This window comes from Rhinatrema bivittatum, chromosome 9, assembly GCF_901001135.1.
Source record: "Rhinatrema bivittatum chromosome 9, aRhiBiv1.1, whole genome shotgun sequence".
In the NCBI taxonomy this organism is placed as follows: domain Eukaryota; kingdom Metazoa; phylum Chordata; class Amphibia; order Gymnophiona; family Rhinatrematidae; genus Rhinatrema; species Rhinatrema bivittatum.
In genome coordinates this window covers 232,470,507-232,493,458 of record NC_042623.1, presented here as the reverse complement: position 1 = coordinate 232,493,458, position 22,952 = coordinate 232,470,507, and the positions used below count along the sequence as shown (strand labels likewise).

The 22,952-nt window shown below is 39.9% G+C and overlaps 1 protein-coding gene across 2 annotated transcripts in view; it reads left to right on the top strand.

Moving 5' to 3' along the window:
* PPP1R2 (protein phosphatase 1 regulatory inhibitor subunit 2) overlaps nt 1-21,876 on the top strand; it is a 29,890-nt gene extending 8,014 nt beyond the window's left edge. For both annotated transcript variants that reach the window (XM_029615916.1, XM_029615917.1), the window contains 5 exons: nt 3,531-3,638; nt 4,880-4,960; nt 5,179-5,270; nt 14,311-14,484; nt 18,755-21,876. In XM_029615916.1, the coding sequence (XP_029471776.1) occupies nt 3,531-3,638; nt 4,880-4,960; nt 5,179-5,270; nt 14,311-14,484; nt 18,755-18,798 (499 nt within the window). In that variant the 3' untranslated portion in view covers nt 18,799-21,876. The remainder of the gene's footprint in view (nt 1-3,530; nt 3,639-4,879; nt 4,961-5,178; nt 5,271-14,310; nt 14,485-18,754) is intronic.
* Nucleotides 21,877-22,952: the final 1,076 nt, after the last annotated feature.

Below are 22,952 nucleotides of genomic sequence, written 5' to 3'. Positions count from 1 at the left end.
GGTTGGGGGACAGTTTGTCTGGGCAGGTCTGCTCAGGGCCTTTGGTCGATGTCTGAATAGACATGGTCCATCAATTGCCTGGAGTCGAGAGCGGTGCGTCAAGCTCTGGAGCAGTTTCTACCCTTGGTCCGCGATCGGATGGTGCGAGTTTTCTCGGACAATTCGACCACGGTGGCTTACATCAACCGCCAGGGGGGGAACCAAGAGTCCCACGGTATTGCAGGAGGCTCAGCTGCTGTTCAAGTGGGCAGAGCTGCATCTCGAAGGAATCGTCGCCTTCCATGTCGCAGGAATCGACGTCGTCCAGGCGGATTACCTCAGCCGGCAGCAGTTCCAATTCAAACTGGGCAACCATATATATATGACACTTTCCAGTGTGATTTAGGTGTCCCTCAAAGCTCAACCCTCTCAGCAACATACTTCAATATTTACATGCTCCCACTGTGTAAATTACCTATGAATCTAGGAATAACTTTCTTCTTGTATGCTGACAATATACAGTTTTACATCCCACTCTCCAGATCATTTGAAAATACAGCTTTGACACTCTACTTATATGAAAGCAATACAACTAGAACTATCACAACTTAAATTGACAAACTCTAAAAAGATTGAAATCATTTGTCCGAGTAGAAACTCATCAATAGTTAAACCACGTGCCCTGTCGCCTTTTGATTCCGTACCTGCGGTTGTTTCGGCGGGGTTGGATACTTTAGATACCTCAATGAAGACACAAGCGAGAACATTAGGAGCAATACAATCAGGGTTTTTGGGCACCAACACCCTGCAGAGTGAAGGAAGTGAAGTCGCAGAAACCCCAGGTATGCAATTTAAAATAAAGCCTGCAATAATAACGTTGGACAGTGTTTGGGAAGTTTGGGCCTCATTAGAGAATATTTCTTCAATTACTCAAATTACCTCTGATACAAATCAACAAAATACTGGCTATGGAAAGTTTGACTACCTCGCAAGATTTAAAGATTCAAGCTTTGGAAACTAAATTTTCCTCATTTGAAAAAATACAGCAAGGTCTGGTACATTCTGAGATTATTGCTTCAAAGAAAATTGAGAATATAGAAAATTCCATAAGAAGCTTGAATTTGAGTTCTCAACTTCCCGGTGCTTAAATCCATATTACCAATGGACTTTTTTAAAAGTTACATCTTGAATGTCCTCAAGATCTCATCTGATGCAATGCCTCTTATAATGAAAGCTTTTTTACTTACCCCGAGAGGAGACAGAACTATCAGGAGCAGTTTCTTAAGAGCAACATTAATATGGATATTACTGATTTATTGGAACTTTCTCAAGAGACGGAGATTTCTCAAAGGGAACTTTGTTAATTTCCTTTGCTTTTATGAGTGAAAGGAATACGAAATAGAACCTACAAAATAGGAACCTTACTTTTCATGGAAAGCAGGTCTCGATCTATCCAGATGTGACAAGAGTAACACAAGAACGACGAAGGACATTTTTGACCATGGGATCTGAGGTTCTTGCTCGTGGAAAGCAATTTTTGCTACGCTATCCATGTAAATGTCTAGTGAAATACTCAGGTGCTAATTATGTGTTCTTTGAACCATCTCAGTTGAGGGCTTTTCTGGGCACTCACTCCTAATTGGTCACTCATGCAGTTTTGGCAGTAAGATGTAACGTAGGTCTGCTCTCAATTTTTCTTTTTATGATTATTCATTGATATGATTTGCTCCATTACTGTTCTTGGTCTCCCTAAAATTCTTTAAATTTTTGAGGAATGTTAATACTTTTGTATTGTGAGGAAAATGCCTAAAAATATTTCTGTGATATTCCTATTACTGGTACAAGTTATCTTGCACATATTGTAAATTCAATTAAAAATAAAATTAAAAAAAACAAAGACCACCTGCCCTAGACCTGGGTAGTTTTCAGATAATCTTTCAAATCAAGTACAGGATTTAGGTGTACAGATAGATGAGAATCTCACAATGAAAATGTGCATCAGTAAATTAAGACAAGTTACGCAAAAGTTGCATATACTACATCAGTTGAAACCATCATTAACTTTTGTAGAATTCTGTACTGTATTGCAAACTCTAATCTTCTCAAACCTTGACTACTGTAACTCCTTACTACTAGGTCTTCCAGCAAGTCACTTAAAACCACTACAACTATTACAAAATTCTGCAGCAAGAATATTATTAGGATCCAGGAAATATCACATTACACCCTTGTTGATGTCACTGCATTGGTTACCAGTACAACCCAGAATAAGGTAGTAACGTTAATATTGAACATCATTCATTCCGATTACACCGGCCTGTGTACAACCTTACAATTTGCAGCGAACACTAAGATTTCAAAATAAAGGACTACTGACTATTCCCACAATACAGAGCACACATCTGAAGCAAATAAGAGAGAAAGTATTTTCCATAGCGGGTCCAAAGCTCTGGAATTTTATGCCTGAGATGTTAAGTATTTTACCAGATAGAGATTTAAATCTGAATTAAAAACATGGCTATTCAAAATTGCATATAATTTAACTTAAAAACATCAAAATATATAGAAGCACAAAGATAAGAAGGACAAAAGATAATCGAATCATGAAGAATAAATCAAAACGAGAGAATGCAAGATTCTCAAAACAACCCACAGACTAAGTTGTGAAAACTATAATTTCGTTTTATTTATCTGTACTCTGTCATATGTACTAGAAAATTTCACTTGATAGAAACTAATGCCTGCTTATGAATACCACCCTATAGCTAATCTTTGAGTTATAGCTATGAATATCACTTTGTAAAACGTTGTGATCTATACATGGAATGACCATATATAAAATGTCTAACTATTTCCAACTCCTCCATTCTGTCCATAATGCCATCCAACCTTGCATTACTTTTGTTCATCGTGGAGAACAATTGACCCACTCTGTCCACCGCCGACTCCATCTTGAACTTCAGGGTGGTGTTTATTTTGTCACTGAAATGCTGTATAACTGTTTTCATAGCGTCGTTGGGCATCCTGTTTTCAGTGAGGGCCTTGTCCTCAGAGGCCATATCTTCCTGGGCTGTTTTTTATTTTTTTTTTCTGCAAGATCTTGAGTAAATTATCGACTCACCCCATAGGATCGAGAGTGACTTCTTGGGCTCTTTATCTGCTATCTGAATCCAGTAAACAAGTTAGTAAGCTGGGAGGAAAGTATTAATATATAATAGGGATACAGGAGCTACATGATCGAGCAGCAATCTAAAGCCAATACGTCATGTGACCCCGTTGGTGCAAATTTTCAGAAACCATTCCCACCCCTGGCTAAAAATGTGTAGTAACTGCAGGGACTCAATGTCACTCACTTGGACTATCATAAAACAGGATTCATTTTGTTGGACATTCTTCAATTCTGAATTCCCCTCATTTATGTATGTGTTTGGATAAAAAGAACAGGAAAGAAATATTGGTTTTATACTGGAATCTGTAATCCCGTGTCTCTGAATAAAATGTATAAAAGAATGGTTTTGAAAAAATTGCTGATATCTTCTGTTTTAATTTAGTAAAAAATCTCAGAAGTGGGACGAGATGAACATTTTGGCTACATACCATCCCTCAGATAAAGACTACGGTTTGATGAAGATAGATGAACCTAGCACACCCTACCATAGGTAAAATGGCTAAATATATGTTCTGAACTTATCTTAGTATTTGACTGTAGTATATGGTTTTAAATAAAAGGAATGTTTATTAACAGAATTATAAAGTTATCTGAGAAGAGAGGCTAGTAGGCAAGGTATGGCATTTACTGTAGCACATGCCTTACAGTCTGCATTAGGGCTGACACACGAGAGTTAAAAAAAAAATGAGGGATTTGAGAGAGCTTGAGTTGACATCAAGAGGGTGGCCTGTAAGAATTAATTTAAGATGGAAATTATTTGAAAGGAGTAGAAAACAACTGAAAATATCATAATGCTTTTGTATTGCTCCATGATGCAACTGCACCTTGAGTATTGTGTGCAATTCTGGTTGCCCCATCTCGAAAAAGTACAGGAAGGGCAACAAAAATGAAAAGGGTACTGGAAATGTTCCCTTACTGAGAGAGGCTAAACCAACTAGGGTTCTTTAGCTTGGAAAAATGATCGAGGAGATTTGATGGAGATTTATAAAATCATGAGTGGGGTGGAACGGTTATTTACCCTCCAGTAGGACTAGGGAACACTCCATGAAACTAGCAACTGGCAGATTTAAAACAAATTGCAGGAAGTATTTTTTTACTTGATGCACAGTCAAGCTGTCGAATCTCTTGCCAGATGATGTGGTCAAGGCAAGTAACGTAGTGGGGTTCAGAAGAGGATTAGACAATTTATGAAGGAAAGTCCAGGTAGACTTGGGAAAGCCAGGGCTTATCCCTGAGAATGAAATAGATCAACTATTTAGGATCTGTCAGGTAGTTGCGACCTAGACTGGCCATTTTTGGAGATAGGATGCTGGGCTTGATGGACCTAGGTCTGACCCAACATGGCCTTTCATATGTTCATATGACAGACATGCAGTTTGGCTAGAAGAGCAGTATATCATGGGGGCCTGAAATACTGATGCCAACCAGTTAGGAGAGGGGATTTAATATCCTTAAGGGGATCCAAGCATTGTGGTAAGGCAGTATGGGCTGCCTTGTAATCTTCTCAACATAACAGTCCCAGCTGCTAGCTTTCCTGGATGCTCTGCTGTCGTGTCCTGTGAGCACTTAAAACTGTATACGGTTTCACTTGCAGCAATGAAGACTGAGCTTCTGGTGTTCCTGTGGTACTTAAGGCAGGGGAAATCTTCTGTTCTGTGTAATAAATCAGATAACCAGCATACCTGGAGAAGCACTGAGTGACTTGACAGTTCTGTATCTTTGTCATTTTAGAATGGTTGGTGAAGATGATGAAGGGGCTGTAAGTGATTCAGAAGATAATGAAGAGTTAACGGCTGACATCTTAGCTAAGAAGTTAGTACTGTTGGCTATTGTGCATGCTATATATTTTGGGAAACAAGTTTCTAAAATTAGTCTTGTCTTTCTTTTCAAAACAGAAGGGGGTTCCTTTGTTTCTCATAGAGGGATTTGCTTTTAAATCATTCTTACTAAGAAACCAACTATTATTGGATTAACCCGTCTGTAGTAAATTGTCAACTATTGATATTAACTTTTTTAAATCATTTTTACAGGTTGGCAGCAGCAGAAGGTTTGGATCCCAAAGTTTTAGCTGATGAAGATGAAAGTAGTGAAGAAGAGGAGGAGTTAACACCCGAAGAAAAAGGTAAATGTAATTATTGTTTCTAAATGTAATTTGCAGTCCAAGACAGCTCATTATTTGGCTACTCCTCTGGAATCTTACATTAATGGCAAAACTGGAGGAAATTGAGGCTCCCACTGTATCCTAGATAACCTTTTGGTGCATGGATAATAAATGGATAATATATGGATAATAAATGGATAATAGATAACCTTTTGGTGCATGGATAATAAAAAAGAGCAAAATAGCTCAATTCAAAGCCCACTACCGACCTTTTACCCTCAGGACCTTAATCTGATCAGTACACCCACCAGCTAGGAAAGATCCTCTCTTGAATCATTATACGACCTTATACCCTCAGGACCTTAATCTGGACAATCCATTCACCTGCTAGGAAAGATCCTCTCTTGTAGCATTAGCTCACCAGCTTATGCTTTTCCCTTAGTTATGTCTTTCAACATAGAACACTGTCATCTGTATACCCCACCGATACATCTCAACCTTACTTACCTACTACCTGCAGTTATCTTATCATCTCATTCATGTTATTTGACAAATTTTTACTGTCTATTTTATATATCTTTCACATTTATTTTAATATTTATTGATTTACATTCTTTTGTTCAATAATATGTTGATTGTTTAATGTAACACCGCACGTTATCTGTTTAATACTCTGTCTATTGTTTAATGTAACGCCTTACCGGCGACAGTTTTGTTCTATGGAAACCGACTTGATTTGATATGTATATCGAGAATGTCGGTATATAAAAACTCTAAATAAATAAATAAATGGACTATTTTTTGTTAGCAAAAAGGCAGAGTCCACGCTTAACAGCAGTAAGAGCCAAGCATATTCCTCATTTGAGGAATGTAGTGTAGATCAGCCAGCAGGGGGAGCTGTTTGGACTGATGTATAGTTATTTTTAACAAAGTGCTTGATTTTTACCAAGACCTTTTTATTCATTCTGTTAGGCTGATGTAATAAGGCACATGAATAGAAACATAACATAAGAATTGCCATACTGGGTCAGAGGGTCCATCAAGCCAATCCAGGTCACAAATACTTGGCGAGATTCCAAACAGTAAATAGATCCCTTGCTGCTATCGCACAATACATAGTGGCTACTCCCTAAGGATATAATTTTCAAAGGAGTTGCGTGTGTGAATATAACATACTATTGTAGCAATTTTCAAAAGCTTATTTATGTGTGTAAAGTGCACCTACATGTACTGTATAAAACTTATCGACAATTCAATGGCATATATTGTAGCAATTCTCAAAAGCCCACTTACATAGGTAAAGTACATTTACACATGTAAAACCCATTTTTAAGCATGTAAATGCTATTGAAAATCAGGCCCTGTGTCTACTTGGTTAATAGTTTGTTTTAAAATCAACTATAACTGTCTTAACACATCCTCCATGCACACAAGTTTACTTCCAATTTCTATAGTAACATAGTAAATGATGGCAGATAAAGACTAAAAGGCCCATCTGGTCTGCTCAGCAGAGATCTTATGTGCATTTACCCCCCAAAGAAGATCAAATTCCCACATGGAACCCAACCCCCAATCCCATTGTGTCCCCTTTACAGTTATAAGTGCCACTCCGTGCAAGTTTCCCCATGCCATCCAGGACACACAATGCAATCATATCACTACTGCCCTGGGCTGCAGCCGTCGCTAAGTGAAGGCTGTACAATTCCCCTCGTTATCATTCTCTTGCCACCAGGGATTCTCTCTGTTTATTCCATGCTTTCTTGAAGTCTGCAACTGTCCTTGTCTACGCCAGTTCCTCTGGAGTTTAGTGCACAAAAAATGTTTGCACGAATGTAAGTAAACATATGCACACCAATTAGCACTTCTCCTCAAATACTGTGTTAATTAAGGTATTGGCTATTATTCCCTAATACAGAAAGTGAAGGCTTAACTCATGTTTTGGGAAGAAGAGTAGCTTAGTGCTTAGAGTAGTGGGCTGGAAACCAGGGAAGCAATGGTTCAAATCCCATATCTTGTGACCCTAGGTGAATCACTTTATCTCCTAATTCCTCAGGTAACCATGTAGACTGTAAGCTTTATGAGGCAGGGGCTTAACATACCTGAATACATATCACTATTGTAAGCCCAGGAGCTCTATAAAAATAAGTATTATTACTCTGTTTTCGTAATGTTCGAAATTTAACTTCTTGTCAGATGGGTAAAGTTTCTGGGGCTTGTGTTAGTCTGTGGGGTTGAACCTACAGTTCATGGTGTGGAAATCTTGTTCTCGGGATTTGTGTGCAGAAACTTTTATGTATGCTAAGCATGTTTTTGTGTTTACATTTTTTGGGTTGGCTTGCTTTTTTAGACTCCTGATGCACCCACTTACCACTAGCTTACTATAACAGGAGTTATTTTCTTTACTCGCATGCTAAAATAAATAAGTATTATGTGCTGAAGTTCAGCACCCATTTTTTACTCACTCCTTATTAGATTGGGCTCTATATGGGGGAAAAATGCTTAGTAAATCAGTTTGCTTGGGGCTGTCACTGTCAGTGCCTATTGTAACGTTAATATACCCAGGTTAAAAAAAAAAACCCGAAACATTATATAAGACATAAGAACATGCCATATTGGGTCAGACCAAGGGTCCATCAAGCCCAGCATCCTGTTTCCAACAGTGGCCAATCCAGGTCATAAGAACCTGGCAAGTACCCAAAAACTAAGTCTATTCCATGTTACCGTTGCTAGTAATAGCGGTGGTTATTATCTAAGTCAAATTAATTAATAGCAGGTAAAAGACTTCTCGCCCAAGAACTTATCCAATGCTTTTTTAAACACAGCTGTACTAACTGCACTAACCATATCATCTGGCAACAAATTCCAGAGTTTAATTGTGCATTGAGTGAAAAAGAACTTTCTCAGATTAGTTTTAAATGTGCCACATGCTAACTTCATGGAGTGCCCCCTACTCTTTCTATTATCTGAAAGAGTAAAAAAACGATTCACATCTGCCCGTTCTAGACCTCTCATGATTTTAAACACCTCTATCATATCCCCCCATAGCCATCACTTCTCCAAGCTGAACAGCCCTAACCTCTTCAGCCTTTCCTCATAGGGGAGCTGTTTCATCCCCTTTACCATTTTGGTTGCCCTTCTCTGTACCTTCTCCATTGCAACTATATCTTTTTTGAGATGCAGCAAACAGAACTGTACACAGTATTCAAGGTGCGGTTTCACCATGGAGCGATACAGAGGCATTATGATATTTTCCGTTTTGTTAACCATTCCCTTCTTAATAATTCCTAACATTGTTTGCTTTTTTGACTGCCACAGCACACTGAGCCGACGATTTTAAAGTATTACCCACTATGATGCCTAGATCTTTTTCCTGGGTGGTAGCTCCTAATATGGAACCTAACATCGTGTAACTTCAGCAAGGGTTATTTTTCCCTATATGCAACACCTTGCACTTGTCCACATTAAATTACATCTGCCATTTGGATGCCTAATCTTCCAGTGTTGCAAGGTCCTCCTGCAATGTATTACAATCTGCTTGTGATTTAATTACCCTGAATAATTTTTTATCATCTGCAAATTTGGTAACCTCACTCATCCGTATTCCTTTCCAGATCATTTATAAATATACAAGCCGTTAAGCCCGTTAAAACGGGCTACATCCCTCTGTCTCTCACCTCCCCCTCATTCTCTCTCCCCTACCTCCCTCATTCTCTCTCCCCTACCTCCCTCCCACCCACTCACCCACTCCTCCCCAGCCTCCCTCTCCTCTCACTCAGTCCCTCCCTCCCACTCAGTCTCACTCACTCCCTCCCCCTCTCTCCCTCTCACTCACACTCAGTCCCACTCACTCTCCCTCAGTCCCACTCCCTCCCTCCCTCTCCCTCAGTCCCACTCACTCCCCCTCAGTCCCACTCCCTCCCTCCCTCTCCCTCAGTCCCGCTCACTCCCCCTCACTCAGTCCCTCCCCCTCACTCCCTCCCCCTCACTCAATCCCTCCCTCTCACTCAGTCACTCCCTCCCACTATTCTTTCGTCCTCCCACTTAGTCGTCCCTCCCTCCTCCTCTCTCCTCCCTCCCTCGCTACTGGCCGCTGCCGCTGCCCGCTACCGCCGCCGCCTGCCACCGCCGCCCGCTACCGCCGCCACTGCCGCCCGCCGCCACCGCCGCCGCCCACCACCGCTGCCGCTACCGCCGCCGCTGCGCCCGCTACCGCCGCCGCTACCCGCCCGCTACCGCTCTGCCCGCCGCTGCTACCACCGCGCCGCCATGTTTTTTGGTTTTTTTTGACGCTGCCTAAGACTGACGTGCTCGCCCGCACATGCGCAGTAGAGCTGCTCTCTACTGCGCATTTGTGGGCACGTCGGTCAAGCTTCATTTATCTAGTTAGATTGAAAAGTACCGGTACAAGTACAGATCCCTGAGGCACTCCACTGTTTTGTTTTTCACTGAGAAAATTGTCCATTTAGTCCTGCTCTCTGCTTCCTAACTTTTAAACAGTTTGTAATCCATGAAAGGACATCGCCTCCTATCCCATGACTTTTTAGTTTTCTTAGAAGCCTCTCATGAGGGTCTTTGTCAAACGCCTTCTGAAAATCCAAATATACTGCATCTACCAGTTCACCTTTATCCATATGTTTATTAACCCCTTCAAAAACATGAAGCAGATTTGTGAGACAAGACTTCCCTTGGGTAAATTCATGTTGATTGTGTTCCATTAAACCATGGCTTTCTATATGCTCTGTGATTTTGATCTTTAGAATAATTTCCACTATTTTTCCCAGCACTGAAGTCAGGCTCGCTGGTCTATAGTTTCCCAGATCGCCCCTGGAGCCCTTTTTAAATATGGGGTTACATTGGCCACCCTCTAGTCTTCAGGTACAATGGATGATTGATAGGTTATACATTTTAACTAATAGATCTGAAAATTCATTTTTTAGTTCCTTCAGAACCCTAGGATGCATCCCATCCGGTCCAGGTGATTTGCTACTCTTTAGTTTGTCAATCTGGCCCACTACATCTTCCAGGTTCACAGTGATTTGGTTCAGTTTATCTGACTCATCACCCTTGAAAACCATCTCCGGAATTGGTATCTCCCCAACATCCTCATTAGTAAACCCAGAAGCAAAGAATTTATATAGTCTTTTTATTATGAATTTTTGCCTCTGTGGCCAACTTCATTTCAAATTCTCTCTTCGCTTGTCTTATCAATGTTTTACACTTAACTTGACAATGCTTATGTTTTATCCTATTTTCTTCAGATGGATCCTTCTTCCAATTTTTGAAGGATTGTTTTTTGGCTAAAATAGCCTCTTTCACCTTACCTTTTAATCATGCCAGTAATCATTTTGCCTTCCTTCCACCTTTCTTAATGCATGGAATACATCCGGACTGGGCGTCTAGGATTGTATTTTTAAACAATGTCCTTGCCTGTTGAACACTTTTAACCTTTGCAGCTGCACCTTTTAGTTTTTTTCTAACTACTTCCCTCATTTTATCAAAGTTTCCCTTTTGCAAATTCAGTGTTAGAAAATGTAGATTTATTTATTGTCCGCCTTCCAGTTTTTAGTTTAAATTTGATCATGTTATGATCACTGAAGCCAAGTGGCCCCACCACCATTACCTCTGTCACCAAATCCTGCATTCCTCTAAGAATTAAATCTAAAATAGCTCCCTCTCTTGTTTGTTCCTGAACCAATTGCTCCATGAAACAGTCGTTTATTACATCCAGGAACTTTGTCTCTAGCATGTCCTGATGTTACATTTACCCAGTCAATATTGGGGTAATTGAAATCTCCCATTATTACTACACTACCAAATTGGTTAGCTTCCCTGATTTCTCTTAGCATTTCATCATCTGGCTGACCATTGTGTCCAGGTGGACGGTAGTATACTCCTATCATTATACTCTTACCTAACACACATGGGATTTCTACCCATATAGATTCTACTGAGCATTTAGTCTCTTGTAAGATCTTTATCCTGTTGGACTCTATACCCTCCCAGACATAAAGTGCCACACCCCCACCAAGTTGATCCTCCCTATCATTGTATATAATTTGTATATAACACTGTCCCATTGGTTATCCTCCTTCCACCAGGTCTCTGTGATGCCAATTATGTCAATCTCATCATTTGCTGCTATACGCTCTAACTCTCCCATCTTACTTCTTAGACTTCTGGCATTGGCATACAGACATTTCAAAGTGTGTTTTTTGTTTGTATTAACCTGCTTTTCAGTTGATAGGGATAATTTGGAAATCTTTAGCTCAGGTGATTTTTTTTACATATAGGCACATGGACTACGTTTGCTTTTATTGGAACCTCTCTGTTGGGATGCCCTAACTCTCTCCAGTTTCATTAGTATCCTTCAAGGATACATTCCTCTGAACCATGTACTGCTGAGTGACTGTCTGCTTTCCCCCTTGTTCTAGTTTAAAAACTGCTCTATCTCCTTTTTAAAAGTTAGTGCCAGCAGCTTGGCTCCACTCTGGTTAAGGTGGAGCCCATCCTTTTGGAAAAGACTCCCCCCCCCCCCCCCTTCCCCAAAAGTTTCCCCAGTTCCTTACAAAACTGAATCCCTATTCCCTGTACCATTGTCTCATCCACACATTGAAATTCCAGAGCTCTGCCTGTCTCAGGGGACCTGCACGTGGAAGAGGAAGCATTTCAGAGAATGCCACCCTGGAGTTTCTGGATTTCAGCTTTCTACCTAAAATCCTAAATTTGGCTTCCTGAACCTCTCTCACATTTTCCTATGTCGTTGGTGCTCACTTCTACCACGACAGCCGGCTTCTCCCCAGCACTGACTATAATCCTAGCTAGGTGATGCGTGACGTCTGCCACCTTCGCACCAGGCAGGCAAGTTACCAGGCAGTCCTCAACCTTAAAATAGGGTTTAATATCTGGTTAGAGAATTCAGCTTGCACATTTTTTAATCTAGACATAATTGATCTGAGTTATGTTGTCACCTCATTTTCATGTAGGAGTTGACCCTGCCTTTTCATCGCAGTTTCTATTTTCTCTGACCTGTTGATCTTTTCATACACTGGCAGTTTCTTTACTAAAGAGTTGATGCAGCCTCAGTAACAAATCACCAGGACCGGATGGTATGTACCCCAGAGTTCTAAAACAACTAAAACATGAATTTGCTAATCAGTCACTAGTAATTTGTAACCTATCATTTAAAATAGCCATGATTCCTGAAGACTGGAAGGTGGCCAATGTAACACTGATTTTATTTAAAAGGGCCCCAGGGGGGATCTGGGAAACTATAAAACGGTGGGCCTGTTGTCAGTGCCGAGCAAAATGGTAGAAGCCATTCTTAAAAATAAAATCATTGGCCAATATAGATAGACACGGCTTAATGGAGAAGGGTCAATATGGTTTTAGCAAGGGGAAGTCTTGTCTTACAAAACTTCCTGAATTTTTTATATATATAAAGGGTGACCAGCTGATACAATGTATTTGGATTTTCAGAAGGTATTTGACAAAGTTCCCCATGAGACTCCTCAGGAAATTAAAAATTCATGGGACACGATGCAGTGTACTGTTGTGGATTGGTAACTATTTAGAAGGCCAGAAACAGAGGGTAGGACTAAATGGTCAGTTTTCCAAATGGATAAAGATCATTTAGTCAAGTACCACAGGGATCGGTACTGGGACTTACACTGTTTAACATATTCATAAATGATCTGGTAAAGGGAATGACAAGTGAAGTGATCAGATGTGCAGATGATACAAAATTATTCAAGATTATTAAAACGGTGAGTTGCCAGGAACTGCAGAAGAATCTTGTAAGACTAGGAGATAGAGCATCTGAATGGAAGATGAAATTTAATGTGGAAAAGTGCAAGGTGATGCACATAGGGAAATATAATCACAATATAGGTACACAAAACTGGATTCTGTATTGGGAGTTACTACCTAGGAAAAGGACCCGGAGTCCTTATGGACAGTACATTGAGATCCTCTGCTCAGTGCACGGCGGTGGTCAAAAAAGCAAATAGAATGTTAGGAATGATCCAAAAAAGGAATGTACAGTAAAATGGAAGATATCATATTTCCTCTTTATTGAGCCAGGGTGCAACCACACCAGGTGTATTGTGTGCAGTTCTGATTGTCTCTCTCAAGGAAGACACAGCAGAACTAGAAAAGGTGTAGAGGAAAGTGGCAAAAATAAAGGGGATGGAACTTCTCTCCTATGATGAGAGGCTGCTAAGGCTCTTCAGCTTGGACAAGAGATGTCTGAGAAAGGACATGATAGAAGTTTATAAATTATAAGTTGGGCGATATGGGTAAATAAAGGATGGATACTTACCCTTTCAAATAATACTGAAAAAGGACACTCCATTAAACTTGCAACCAGCAGATTCAAAACAGATCATAGAGAGTACTTTTTCACTCAGCGCACTATCAAGCTGTGGAATCTGTTGTCAGAGTGCGTGATCAAGGCGACTAGCAAGAGGTTTGGACAAGTTCCTGGAGGAAAAGTCCATAACATATTAGCCAGGAAGACTAAAGAAAGTTATTACTGTCGCGGGGAGTGAGTAATGGGAATTAGATCTACTTTGATATCTGCCAGGTATTTGTGACCTGAATTCGGCCACTGTCAGAGACTGGATGCTGGGCTTGATAGACCTTGGTCTGACCCACATGGCAATTCTTATGTTTATGTTCATAGTTTAGTGCTTCACTAATGAGGTGTGTGTATGTGAGCCAATGGAACATGAACAAATTCTGTCTCTGTGATATCTGAAGAATGTGTTTTAATAGTAATTTTATTGAATTGCATAGTTACAAAGTATAAAAAGACATACATTCCCATAGACTGAAGGGCTTCTGTTCTCTTACGTAAATCATTTGAACAGATCCTCTTCATGTAACGTTCCCATCAGTTATCTTGCTGCCTTCTATTTTAGGGGTCTGATGTCTCCTGGATTGGCTTCCTAATTCATAGATAAGAGAAGATGTGAAAGCTATCCTTTTTTATATTTAATCAGTTATAATTGACCCACAAAACGTGTACATTAAATCTGTTTTCCTGCACTGTTCTTTCTTGTAGAGAAAAAGAGAGAATTTGAAATGAAGAGGAAACATCATTATAATGAAGGAATGAATATTAAACTAGCTAGACAGTTAATTGCAAAAGAATTAGCAGGGGAGGATGAAGAAGAGGATGAAGAGATGCAGGATGTTGGAGATTCAGAGGAAGTAAGCACGGAGATGGTGGATGAAGGTATGTTCTCAATCAGAAGGGAGCCTTATTATCTGGCTTGTTTTATGTTTTTTTGAGAGGAATGTTAATAATGCTTGATGAGATTGAGTCTCTGTGCTCCTGGGAATCTGCACTTCTGAAGACCCAAATGACAGAACTGTTAAGTTTTCACCAAGAGATTTTCATGTCTGAAAATGTTTATCATAGTGTTCTGGACTCTAGATTTGCAAACCAAATCCACCTGGAAAGTGTCACTATATTAAACAGCGTGATGTAGATTTTTGTTGCCTGTATTGAAATACTTTGTTAGTGGTGAATGATGCTGTTGTGTAGTGCTGCATGCCTTTTGGAAGGAAAAAAATAATCTTTTGGTTAATTTTTTTTTTTTTTTTTTTTTTTTTTTTTTTAAATCCTCACCTTTTCTGTTTTCATTTTCTGTCATGCACTAGGAACATCATCTCCTTTTCACCCTTGCTGGATCATTGAGAGAAATCCTGTCCCCACCCCCAGTATTCTTCCTAATAAGATAGTAGATGATGGCAGATAAAGATTCAGCCCAAACAATCTGCTCAGTTATTCCTTATTCCTCTCCATGATGCAAGGATATATTCCAGTTGCCACTGTAGAATTTATAAGAGCTCTCCTTACCCAGGACAGTTTTATTTTTCTCATTTGCTCTCCACCATCTTAGAAAGGAGAGGACCTCCCCTACCTCCTACAGAAGTTGGAGAAGGGGGGAGGGATGGTCTTCCCACCCTACATTGGGTTCTTCCTCTGAGGTCTGTTGCCTTTAAGACCTGATTTATTAAGGTTGTTTTCCCATTTTATGTATATGGGGAAAAAAAGCTTTCTTAGTGTCCATATAGATGAATCCAGAACCAGTGGGTTATGCATCTCTACCAACAGATGGAGACAGAGCAAAGCTGACATCACAGTATATCTACTCCTGCAGTGATCTCAGCCTGCCAGTATTCTCCGTCTCCTTCAGATGGTGGATGTTCATCTCCGTACTGGGGAGAGCTTCAAGTTTTAGAAGGAGAAAGGAGATTAAATTTGTCCTGTTCTTTTGTGGTGATACTAAATGGTCCCTCCTCCAGCTGAGAATTCCTGGGGTGATTTCCATGGTCCCTCAGATGAGTGCCTTGGTCTGGTAGCTGTTTTTTTCAGCTGGCGTGGACTTAGCTGTTAAACAGCTGAAAGGCAGCAGGTGCAGGAAGCCGAGCAAGGTGGTGACAGTATGTGCTCTCCTCCCCCGCAGCCGGAGACCAAATTTGTACTCAGCCGGGACAGGCTGAACTCAGGTAAAGTTTAAAAAAAAATAAAACAGAACAGAGAAGGGGTATGGGGTGGTTTGTTTTTTTTTTGTTTTGTTTTTTTTTGTAGGGCTTCCTCCTTCCTTTGGTCTCCATGCTCGGCATGCCAATCCGACATATGTTCCCGCTTCCGGAGAAGCTTAAGGAACATGGGCAGCTTGGTGGGTTGAGCAGTCCTTTTGGGTTAGGCCCCGTTCTTAGGCTTTTTTCTGTGCACCGCGTGGTAGGCCATGGCGGTATTTTCAAGAGTTTTCCTGCACCTTCGGCTGCCCTCTTCAGGACCGTCTGTTCGTGCGAGTGTGGCTGTGTGTCCAGTTGGTAGCAGTGTATACTTTAGATGCGCGTTTTCATGTACGCTCAATATGGGCGGCATTGAGGGTGCTCAGTTTTTGGGCGCTCATTGAGTCACAGGGTTGTACACTTACATTTTGGAAGCCTATTTTTTTTAAGGCACAAATTCAGCTGGATGCACACCTTTCCAGTCGCCTGTTAAGCGTACTGACAGACTGATGGAGCCTATAGCTAAGAAACTTAAATGCCTTTCCCTCTGTGCTGTCTGTCATATTTGAGTATCTCAGCCTGGCTTTGCCTCTGACTTGTGCCAGTGTTGCTTGGAGGCTCAGGGAGAATTCTTTGTCTGGTTTTTTACTAAGCCCAGCTCTTCCCAGCAGGATGAGGGCCTGGGTAAAGACATTTATTTATTTATTTATTTATTTATTTATTTATTATTTTTATATACCGAAGTTCTTGTATCAGATACAAATCACTCCGGTTTACATAAAACAGTGAGATGCCCAAACGGAAGGGGCTTTACATATAACTATAAGACAACAGGCTTTACATATAACGATAAAGCTATAATAACAGCGTACAACTGTAACATGGTATAGAGATAGTTACAAGAGAAGGAAAAACTTTTGATATCAATATCATATTATAGCGATAAATAACAGTGGGTATGGTAGATTTGAACATGAGCTAAAATAAAGGTAAAAATAATGTATTAAAACAGAAAAAATGCAAAGTAATAAGCGCAGTATATACAATAAAGCATATTATCTTAATGGGGTAACATGTGGAAGCGTTGATTTGATTGAAAACTCTATTGTATATTACGCAAGAATGCGAGACATGTCAGACTGACATGTCTGGAGCCAGTCACCAAGCCAGGCACCCCTTCTGACATGTCAGACATGTCAGAAGGGGTGCCTGAATTTGGAACTCCCTTAACTGGTTCGTCAGCGGGGGAAGGTAGTTCAGTGGGCACAGCACAGGTGCCTCCTGGTTTTGGCATGGCTTCTTTGGCCTTTTCTTGGGTGGCATTTTTTTCAAGGATTGCAAGCCTTTCTTCAGGCGCAGTCCTCTGCTACGACCAATCTTGCCAGGTCAGAGTCACAGGTGGTGACATCCCGCTCACCTGGTGCTGTGGTTAAGCTTCGAAGTACATGTAGATCAGCATGCACGCTTCCCGATAGAGACCTGGATAGCATGGTTGATGAAAGCCGATCCTTAAACCCTGGAGGATGGGGAAATATCTCCGGGATTGAAACTGTATAGGACTATGTTGTGGCTCTTTCTTAGAGATGAGTTACCGGCTCTGATTTCCCAGACATTAAAGATGCTGGGAGTCCCTGGGGCTGAATCCATGTCTGAGTCAAAGAAAAATTCCATTTTGATTTCTTTGTGTAAAGCCTCTTGTTTTTTCCCTGTTATAGAGGCCATTCAAGAATTGGTTGATCTTGAGTGGGGCACCTTGGAAGCTATTGTCAAAGGGGGGTGAGTCTTGGAAGTCCTGTACCCCCTTGATCAGGTTGTAAGAGAGTGGTTGCGTTTTCCAAAAGTGAACGTGTTTGTCTGTGCTGTCTCCAAGCAGACCACTATCCCCATGGAGGGAGGAGAGGCCTTCAAAGATGCACACGACAGGAGGATTGAGGCCATTCTTAAGCAAGCATTTGAAGCAGTGGCACAAGTGATTTGTTGAACCCTGGTTTATGATGCTATTTTGTAGTTGTCTTATGATGTATAGTAAAATTGCACAGGTCAGATGCCCTGGGGTGAAATCTGCTTGCTCTTAGATAGCTTCAGTAGTAGCATGTTTCATAGTCTAGTCTGCCTGTGAGTGGGCACAGGCTACAGTTGTTGCGATGTGATCCGTTGTCTAATTTGTGTGATTGCAGTCATACCTTGGATTGTTTTTGAATTTCCACTTGTGAAGAAAATATGCTCAACATCTAGTCAAGCAATTCACTGTGAACCAACTTTTTCTTGGGAGGGGAAAAACATCTTTTGTAGGATCCTTGATGAGCTCCATGGTAGGAGCATCATTGAAGTTCCACAGTGCATGACTACGTTCAATAATGGGACTGCTATGTTATGTTATAAGGAGCAGATAAAAGAAGTACATCCTCTTGTCACTGCAGGCTATTAGGTAATTGGGCTGGAATCAGTAGGCGACGGCTCCCCAGAAGCCATTCAGATCAATGCTAGCAGGTTGGTTGGTGACTGGCTCCAGCAAGGCCACAAGATGTGAGCAGCTAGATGTTCAAGAAACAGCTTTACTGGTTTTGGTAGCTGTTTAAATTGGATTACTACAGAACTTGTGATAAGATATTGGGGAGAGAGGCTTGGTGTTTGGTTCTCTTCCATCCTGTGTAGAGAACCAAAGAGGCAGATGACTAAAACTGATCTTGACAAGGAATGCTCAAGCTTTTACAACTGGCAGCTGAGATATATAACTGGGTGGACTGGATGGGACAATTGGTATTTATATGCTGTTATCTGCCTAGTTTCTATTAAAACTGATTAATACTTCCTAGCCTGTCCTTTTCTTCTCACTATAAGGAAAACATATTTCTCACATCTTACAAACATTTTTGCTTGTAATGTATAGGTAAAAACTCATATACAGTGGTTTGTTTGTTTTTTGTTTTTATCCTCTTTCAATGCTGATACTGTTCTGTATTTTTTCTTTCCCCCAGCACATGCTGATAATGGCCAGCTGCTCTCTGAACAAGATTTATAGATAATAGTCCCGCTTTGAAACCGCTTGTGAGAAGCACTTATTTATATCACAAAAGTACTACTGCAAAGGTTTGCAAACACGTGGATTTAAATATTGAGGAGCATGTCAGTAATAACCAGGTATTGCCAAGAATTAAAACGATGAATGAAGAGACTCCTGAATTAAGCAGAAACAAAACTGCCCGAAGTGGTTTATTCTTTCACCTGATGTCTTACGGGGGAGATTACTTCATGAGCCATGGAAGCAGAAAATATTGAAACAAAACCTACTATAAAGAAACTGGTTAGTTGTAAAGCATATTCAGACATTGTTCAGACTTATTGGAAGCAATAAGTTTATTTGGTTTCACCATTTATCTGTGGGAGATATGTTGGGATCTGAATATGATCTCACTTGTGGAAAGGTTTGAAAATTGAAAGCCAAATGCAGTGGCTGATTACGAGTATCTTCAAGCAAATCAACATGTTGCATTTGATGACGTTAGTGGTACTTCCAAAATATATATATTTTTTAAATAATTTGGTTAACAGGACAGAGAGAATGACTTAAAATTCACCTTTCTTCCTAATTGTTAAATTCCTGAGATTGAAGCAGTTGATTTTTTTGGAAGCCCCTCTCGCTTGCTTACTCTTATCTGGTCAGTAAATGGGGGTGCTGTCTTGCCATGTGGCTTTTCAGAAGAAATCTAACCCCATCCCCCCCCCCACACACACACACACACACACACACCAGCCCCAGTCTAGATGCTTGAAGAGTAACAGGGGAGGAAGCATATCTTTTTAGATCCACACATTTTATTTCCAATAAATGTAAAAAAAAAACAACCAACCAAACTTTAGGCCAATAAAGAAGGGTGAAGTAGAAAGATCAAGATGATGAGGAAGTTGCCACTGATAGTCTTAAGGAATTTTGGTAATGTTGCTGCTTCAAGTATTTGACAAAGATTATGTTAATCATTTTCAGTGAAATTTTAAGACTTTATAACTCATACCCCTATATTTGTCATTAGAAAATCTAAGTTTCATTAAAAATGTTTCTTCAAAACTAATTATTCATGCTTAATATTGCACTGAATTCTAGTGCTTGTTTTTTATTACATACATGCATTTGAAATTTAAACATTGTTCTATGGGAGATCTTGGGTGGGAGGTGTAATTGGCCTGGAGCCTCCTATGACTCATTTTCTGGCTGTTTTCTCTGCTCTGATTTAGCCGACACCAGTGTATTTTGCCATCCTGGAGCCCTATTCCCAAAGGACTTTCTCATAGGTTTGAAACAGGAGAAATTGTACTCATGCATATCTGTGAACCATTACCCTTAGCTGAAGAACATCTGTGTGATTGAATTGCTGCCTTAAACCAAGGCATGTATCCACTCTTTTCTGGAGGTGTTTTTTTTTTCTTTAGCAGGTGGGGGTCAGGTGCCAGGGCTTAAACCTCCCCCACCCCATATTGTACAGGTTCTCAATCTTTGCCAAAAGGCTACAAAAGGCCATGGCTCAGACTCTGTGTTTGAATATTAGCCAAAAGAAGCCAAGAAGCAATGAGTAGCCTGGAGAGGTACTCTGAGAGCATGTCCTCATGCTGCACTGTAATGATAGCTTTTTTTTCTGGAGTGAAAAGGATTTCAGTCTATGCATTTACTTTCATATCCAGACAAGCAAACTACTACATTTTAAATAAAGTTTCACACATTGACACACTTACGGATTATATAGCACGTTTTTCTGTTAGGTTTGTCTACCTTTTTTTCTGTGGATAAAATCTTTGAGTGTATCAATATGTCTAGATGAACTCACATCTAAACATATTGATATGCTCTGAGATTATTTTATCTGCATAAAAAACTTATTTAAAAAAAAAACCAAACCATACCTATTGGGTAAATGATTAAGAGGACCGCCACTGACCAAATGTTTTTCTGGCTTGTTGATACCCTTTTATATGAATGCTATTTTTATTCACCTTTTGGTGTATTGAGTTATCGGGTATACTGACCTCGTGTTTATTGGAGTGGTTATTTTAAGTCAGGAATGGCACTTTTGGTAGCATTGTGAAGTTCTCCAATAAAGTGTACTAAATGTACAGGAACATGTGTTGAATCATTTTAATAGTTATAAGCATTTGGTTTGCAAAATGGCAATGAGTCTGTGCTCTTGCCAGTAAACATCTAGTGGGGCAGAGTAGTTTGACCTATCTCTATGGTTTGGGTATTTTATAATTTGAATGCTGTTAGTCTGTTTCATTGAGTTCAGTGGGAAGACGTATCTTGATCTTCCAGAAAAAAGTTACTTTTTCATGTCTTACCAGCATTGCATGGGGGTATTAATGGGGCTTTTCTGTTTTGTTTTTCATTGCAAAGGGTCTTAATATGTTTAAGATTGTAGTTGCACAAACACTTCTGTTTCAAAGTTAATTGGATTTGGATATTGACTGAGTCTTAACCGTATCCTTTTTTTTATTTATTTTATTTTTTTTATTAGGCACAGAAATTGGAGTTATTTCTTGTAACTAGGAAGTATTCATTGGTGAATGAAATTATGGTCAAGTCTAATTAAACTTTGCTTTGTTATTGCTGATGTGTGCAAATAGGTAACATTTTACTTTTCATGCATGCAACACTTTGCCAAACTTGTAAATTCAAGTGAAATATTAGGTTCATTTGAAACATTTAACTAGGCCACACTTTTTTGTTTTCTAAATACAGCTAATTTTCTAGTAAAACACCAAAATATTAACTTAAAAAGAAGAAACAAGTTTTCTATCCTTTCTGTACTGTATCTGTATAGAAAAATTGACCACAAAATATTGTGGTAGCATGTTTGATCTATGAATGGCAGCAAAATCTTTATAACTATCTAAATTATTTCTTTTCTTAATGGATGTTCTGTCAGCGAATTCCTTTGAAGCTGTTCTATGAAATATCTTAGGCTGCATTTGGAGTTGTCCTGAGTGATTTTGTGTTGAGTGCATCACATTAACATGGTACAGTATTAAACAGTGCATATCTACCAAAAATGTTGTATTCCCTGATCTCCACAAGTATATTGTAAACTAAAATAAACTGTTCCGTGGTAGAGTAATGTTGTATATTCCTTTACTTAATGTCATTGTTGCAGAGCTCTTCCTATTAAAAATGTTTTCTGCAAGATTTACTGCAAGCATGGCTGAAAAAATGTAAGGCATTACTGTCAAGTGGCACGAATGCATGTGGACATTTTAAAAGATTAAGTATTTAGATCTGCCATATGGGAGGGGTTTTTGTATTTTTTTTAACCATGTTAAGAGTTACTATACAGGATTGGTATAAGATGGTTGAAAGTGTCAAAAATCACTTGCAGAAAGCTGTAGTAAAAGAACTTTATACAAAGAAATGTACTAAGTTATAGAATCTGATTAAACCAATAAAGAAATGGGAAAAATGAGCTGGGAGCTGGAGGTTCTGATCAAAGCAGTGGGCAGAGACAATGGACATAACATGGGCAATATAAAGAATATCTGCTTTAATATGTTTGTGTATAGGACAAAGGCAGCACCTCAAAAATGTTTTGCTTTAGTCAACATGAAACAAGACATGGAGAAACTGATGAAACTTTAGTCCTGTACATGATCTTTATTTATTTATTTTTATATACCGACATTTGGGACTTGAACCCTGATCTCCTGGTTCATAGTCCACTGCTCTAACCACTAGGCTATGATCTGGGGATGTACTGAAGTTCAGCCATACTGGTTATTTCAGAATGCAGCAAAAACATCATGGTCATAGATTATCAACTGAAGCCATATAATGCTATATCTAAAGAGAGAAAACCAGTGGAACAGGTACCAAATGAAATTAATTTGCAGTGCATTCATTTTCTGAACATGTTGTCATGACTCGTAGAAGAATTAACTAATACACATACGGGCCAATACAGTACAGTGCGCTCCGGTGGAGTGCACTGTTACCCCGCGTTTAGACACGCGTTTTCGACGCGCTAGCTCTATCCCTTATTCAGTAAGGGTAATAGCGCGTCGAAAACGTGCGTCCAACCCCCCCCCCCCCCCCCGAAACTATAGCGGCCGTAACATGCAAATGCATGTTGATGGCCTTATTAGTTATTCCCACGCGATACAGAAAGTAAAATGTGCAGCCAAGCCGTACATTTTACT